The sequence below is a fragment of the Benincasa hispida genome, chromosome 3 (assembly GCF_009727055.1).
Source record: "Benincasa hispida cultivar B227 chromosome 3, ASM972705v1, whole genome shotgun sequence".
Classification (NCBI taxonomy): domain Eukaryota; kingdom Viridiplantae; phylum Streptophyta; class Magnoliopsida; order Cucurbitales; family Cucurbitaceae; genus Benincasa; species Benincasa hispida.
Genome location: NC_052351.1, coordinates 48,373,927 through 48,379,602, shown reverse-complemented (window position 1 = coordinate 48,379,602; position 5,676 = coordinate 48,373,927). Strand labels below are relative to the sequence as shown.

Genomic DNA, 5,676 nt, shown 5'->3' with positions numbered 1-5,676 from the left:
CACTGTTGACTGGTAATATCTAATAGACATAGAAATATATCTGGAGTGCGAAGAGAGCAGCTGTCGGTCTTAGTAGAGTGATTGACAGTTAATGGATGTTGAATAATTTAATTAATTAAATGAGTTTAATTAATTATTCAAGTATCAGTCAAGTTTCGATCTATAGATCCATAAGGCCCTCTCTATAGCTCAATAGAGATTTATGAGAATCAATTTTGAATTAATATGAATTGTTCAAATTAATTGAGGAAATTAATTATATGTGATATAAGTAAATTAATTATATATGTGATATAATTGATATAATGTATTTGATACATTATAATATAAAGTTTATTTGAGAGGAAATAAATATTTTGATATGATTTAAATACTAATTATATGGATGTTATATAATTATATTTAATATAAATGTGATTTATATTAAATATCATGAATTAATAAAGGAATTAAAAACAATAGGTTATATTATATTTGATACAATATAAAAACTATAGATTATGTTGTTATATATGATATAAACACACACACACTATATATATACATATATATATATATATATTATATATATATTTAAATTTAAATTAATTTTTAATTTAGTTTTAATTTTAAAATTAAAGGGAGGGAAATAACTCCCGTCTCTTAATTCTCTCTTGATTGGTGGATGGTTTTTGTATGGCCATCATCTTCTTCACAAAAGATTTACAGAAGGGATGATTGTGCTCTCTCTAGATTCTACAAAAAAAAAAAAGAAAAAAAGAAAAAAAAAGAAAAGAAAAGAAAAAAAAGAAAAAAAACTCTCTCTAAATCTCTCTCCCTCTTCCAAAATACATAGAGCCTACATCTCTGTATTTTTCATCCCCTATAGAAAATACAGAGATTCTTGTGGTGGTGTCCAACCAATATTGATTTGGTAATTAATGTGGTTTCTTGTTCGCGATCAATTTGAAAAAGAGGAATCACACAAAGAAATTGTTCTTCAAGGGTAATGTAATTTCTAACATTTCCTAATCCAAATTCTCTCTTCTTATGCATGCTATAATTTTCTTTGTTAATGCATAATTGTTGTTTTGTAATTTTATGTTTCTGTAAAATATTATAAATTGGGAACGATCCCGTTTCCGTTGCGAAACTTCACTGTTCCTTCACTTGTCTTTTGAAGGAACCTTCAACCAGTATGCTTAACTTTTTGCTTTAGGTATGTACACTACTACAAAATCTACATTACTTGACGCTTGTAGTTTTTAATTACTTGACGTTTCTTTGAAAAAAAAAACTCAAGTAATGACCTTTTAGAAAAGATAATGTCAAGTAAAAAGGTTAAAAAAGCAGAGATTGACGGAATATTTTGATCTTTTCACGTGAATTATTACGTGACACGTTTTTCGTGTCAAGTAATATAAGGTCTTGCTTGACACGTTTTTCGTGTCAAGTATAAGAATCTCTTCCTTGACATATTTTTCGTATCAAGTAAAATATAAAAAATAATATTTTTAATCTTTATTTTTTGTTTCCCTCCCTCATTCCCCCATTTTCATTCCCTTTCAAATTTGGTTTCTCTCCTACCAAAATTATCAAATAAAATATAAAAAATACTTAACTTATTATTTTAAACAAGTAAAAGGGTTAAATGTGCCCTAGTAAAAAAAACTTCCTCTCTTTCTCGTTTTCCCCTCCCCCCCCCCCAAAACCCTTTCTTCATAACATCCACCAGCCCCAAGCCGACTCTCCCTCTCCCTGCCGAAGGTAGCCAATCAGCTTCTCCCTCAGCCACCACCCTCCGGCGTCCAGCTGAAGCTGTTCGTCACCGTTGAGCCCAACCGTTTGCATGACTAGATGCCTCCTCTCATCTCCTTCGCCCAAGCTAGAAGGAGCGTTTGTCGCTTGCCGTTCGCACTGACCAGACGCCGCCGCTCGTGCCCTAGCCACCGCGACGCCCCTGTTTGGAGTCGCCTAACCTCACTCCAAACTCCATTCACCGTACAGCCGCACTGTCCCTGTTCTAGATCTGGTCAGTCCTCCACTGGATCCACTATTTTCATCCTCAGTCTTCCACTGGATCCACATAGGCTCTCCTTAGCTATCTTCTTCTTCTTCCTTTTTGTGCTTCCAACAGGAAGAGAGAGAGATAGAGAAGATAAATGGGGATTTGTTGGGGTTTTTCTATTGATAATCATACCCCTAATACCACTGGACATCTCAGTTCAGGTAATTTCAATAGGTTTTACATGAATCCAGTTCTATTTCAAATTTGTGCTTACCATTTGCAAGTTTTGCCCAAATATTTTTTTCTCTTTAGAGTTTGGAGTTCTTTGATGGGGTTTCTTTTAATTTGTATTATGAGTTATTTATGTTGTGTATTGTTTGCCAATCTTTGAGGAGGAATTACTTTGTGAAACTCTTTTCCTTTATTCTCATATGGGTAATTGTTTGTTTCATGTTTGGAGTTTCCTATCTTTCTAAGTGTGTTTGGTTGGGTTTTCCATGAATTTTGATTTATATATGATGTGTATTGTTTGTCAGTCTTTGAGGAGGAATTACTTTTCGAAAATCTTTGCCATTCTTCCCATATGGGTAATTGTTTGCTTCATGTTTGGAGTTTCCTAGCTTTTTAAGTGTGTGTGGTTGGTTTTTTCCATTGAATTTTGATCTGAGACTAAGGGCTACATGTAGATAATGATTATATTGTTTATGATTTGGAAAAATTTCCCTTATTTATATGATTAAAATATGTGGCTATGACAATGGTATCTCAAACAACCAGTTAGACAACATCATCAACTATCAGCGACATCTCCAAGAACAGTCAATTCTCTATAGCAAGTGGAGATGAAGTTTTCCCACATAGACAGATTTCACCATCTTTAAACTTGAGGGAGTATAGCCTGGCAGAGCTTAAATCTACAACCAAAAACTTTAGAGCTGAAGCAATGCTTGGTGAAGGAGGTTTTGGCAAGGGTTACAAAGGTTGGCTCGAGGAGAAGGGCCTTGGTGAATGAGGTTATGTATAGATTAAATAATGTACTTTGTTGAGAGGTTACTTATTAAACAATTTGTCACTTTTTTATTTGTTGAAAGTTGAGTTTTGTATACAAAAACAATAGTTGAGATTTTATTTTGTGCATGTTACATGTGAAAGAGAAATATTGTTGTAATTTGTGAGGAGTGTTCATATGAAAAGTCATAGTTGAACATATGGATTTTTAGTGAATATATTGAACTGATAAATCTTAAATGTATAATGTTTACTTAGTTGATGTAATTGTACTGTTGGAATACAAGGCAGAAAATGAAAATATCGATTGGGCATTTAATTTGAAAAAAAAAAAGAAGACATATACTTGACACATAAAAAACGTCAAAGAGTCATCACATATGATATGTAATCAATGTCAAGAATCAATAAACTTGACACACCACAAATGTCAAGTATATTATCTTTTTTGATACGAAAATTGTATCAAGAAACATTTATCTTGACGTTTTTTCGGAGTCAAGTTATTACACTATATTTGACACTCGAATACTCGACGTTTTTATAAGTGTCAAGTATACCCTTTACTTGACATTAGAAAAACATCAAGTAATTCAATTTTTGTAGTAGTGATATTTTTATTTATTCCTTGTCTTTGTGTAATTTTTAAAATAAATTTAGTGATCTCATCCAAAGATGCAAGAATCCTTAAAACGATGGACCTCGTCTCTTCAAGTTTAATTAGGTGTACTTATAACAAACTCAATAGTTCATGGGTGGTTCGTACAAAATTTCCTTAAAATAATAAAAACAACAATTAAAACAAAAACTCCTCATTCTTTTCTCTTCCGCCCTCTCCCTCATTCTTTGCCTCCACCGAACTAATGTCGGCGGCGGCCCGATGCTTTTACCCGCCGACGTCGGTGCCGATGCACTTCCTCTCCGACAAAGTAGAAGTAAGCATTATTAATTATATTGTAGGTGTGGCAAAAAAAGAAGAATAAATTCGAATGGATAGAATTATAATAAATGATGGGAAGGGGAATGTATGGAGTGGTGTAAGGAACACAAACAAAATTTATGGTGGAGCTTATTTGGGGCCATACTTTGAGGATGATGGAAGAACCATAAGGCATATAATGTATATATGTGATAATGGGATTCAGAATAAAATCATAAACCCAACAGATCAGGTGTGCTTGCCTATCACCTTTTGCTTTCAATCTTTGTTCTCTCTTTTTGGAATTTCTTGTCAACCACACACTCCCACACACAAATGTAAATAACTCATCCATTCATATGTCCTCTCCTATTCAATTCCAACTCTTTCTTTTCTTTCTATCTCTTTGTTTATATTTTAGTTATATGTCACTATTTTACATTTCAATTACAAAGGTTAGGAAGATATATTTTAGATATATATTCATAAACAACCCCAATACAACTTTTGAGTAGAAATTTCAAATAAAAGCAAAATTCTTCTCATAGTAATTATTTATATTGTTGTAGGGAGATATTCTTTTTGTTATCCCGTATGGTAACCATTTTTTTTTTTTTAAAAAAAAATTAAACTTATTTCATTCACATTTCTTATAATGAACAAAAACAATTTTTCAAAGTTGCTCTTTTTATTTAAAGGTAGAAATAGTGTTCATAGACCTAATTTTCAAAAATAAAAACAAAAAACAAAATGATTACTCAACAAACCCTAATCTTTTAGTTTTAATACAAAACTCAGTAGATAAATTAAGTCCTTCAATAATTAACATGTGAGAACGGAAATTTGAATTTTGATCTTTTTTTATCAACAATATATGCCAAAATCTGTTAAACTATAATATGGTTGATTAGTTAGGGCATATGTGATTTAAGGTTTTTCTTAATTGTATTCAATCAATATAGGATATTCGTAATACATAGTAGAATAAAAGAATTTTTTTAAAAATATATTATATCTTTAAAATATTTACAAATATAGATGAGTTGACTAATCTTTGAATTTTTTTTAATTCTCAATTTCGCCCTCCCTTGTCTTATGTTGTTGTACACCTTTTTTTTAATCTTTTTATTTATTTATTTATTTTTTTCTCTTTTTCTTCTTCCCTCCCTTTTTTTTTTTCATATTTTCATTTTAATTTTCTCTCTCAGTTTTTGCTTCTTCTCCTTTTTTTTTTTTTTAATTTTTTTCTTTATCTGATTTTTGCTTCTTTCCTTTTTTTTTTTTATTTTCTTTCATTTCCTTCTTTTTCTTTCATTTATTTTTTATTTCTTTCATTTCTTTCTATTTTCCTTTTTTTTTTTAATTTTCTTTTCTTTCTTCAGTTTTTGCTTATTTCTTTTTTTATTTTTATTTTCTTTCTTCAACTCTTGCTTATTCTTTTATTTTATTTTATTTTTATTTTCTTCCCTTTCTCCAATTTTTGCTTCTTCCCTTATCTTTTTTTTTATTATTTTCTTTTCTTTTCTTTTTCCTTTTTTTGCCTTTTTCTTTCTTTTTCTTTTTTTAGTTTTTCTTTCATTTGTCCGGTTTTTGCTTTGTTTTTTTCTATTTAAATTTCTTTCCTTTTTTCAGTCTTGCTTCTTCTCTCTCTTATTTTTAAATTTTTTCTTTCATTTATTTGAATTTTTTCTTCTTCCCTTTTTTTTCACAAGAATTATGAGGCTGAGTTCCATATGCAGGATTTGAAAATACTCAATTCATA

At 30.4% G+C, this 5,676-nt stretch overlaps 1 protein-coding gene across 2 annotated transcripts; it reads left to right on the top strand.

The window, feature by feature from the left end:
• Positions 1 to 1,693: 1,693 nt before the first annotated feature.
• Positions 1,694 to 3,242, top strand: LOC120074407. Of its 2 annotated transcripts, XM_039027525.1 has the most exons (3): positions 1,694 to 2,011; positions 2,117 to 2,208; positions 2,765 to 3,242. In XM_039027525.1, exons 1-3 carry the CDS (start codon positions 1,837 to 1,839, stop codon positions 2,831 to 2,833), a joined length of 336 nt encoding a protein of 111 aa, XP_038883453.1. In that variant the 5' UTR covers positions 1,694 to 1,836; the 3' UTR covers positions 2,834 to 3,242. The 2 variants fall into 2 exon arrangements, with proteins under 2 accessions (XP_038883453.1, XP_038883452.1); XM_039027524.1 differs by having other exon boundaries at positions 1,694 to 2,208.
• The last annotated feature ends 2,434 nt before the right edge of the window (positions 3,243 to 5,676 follow it).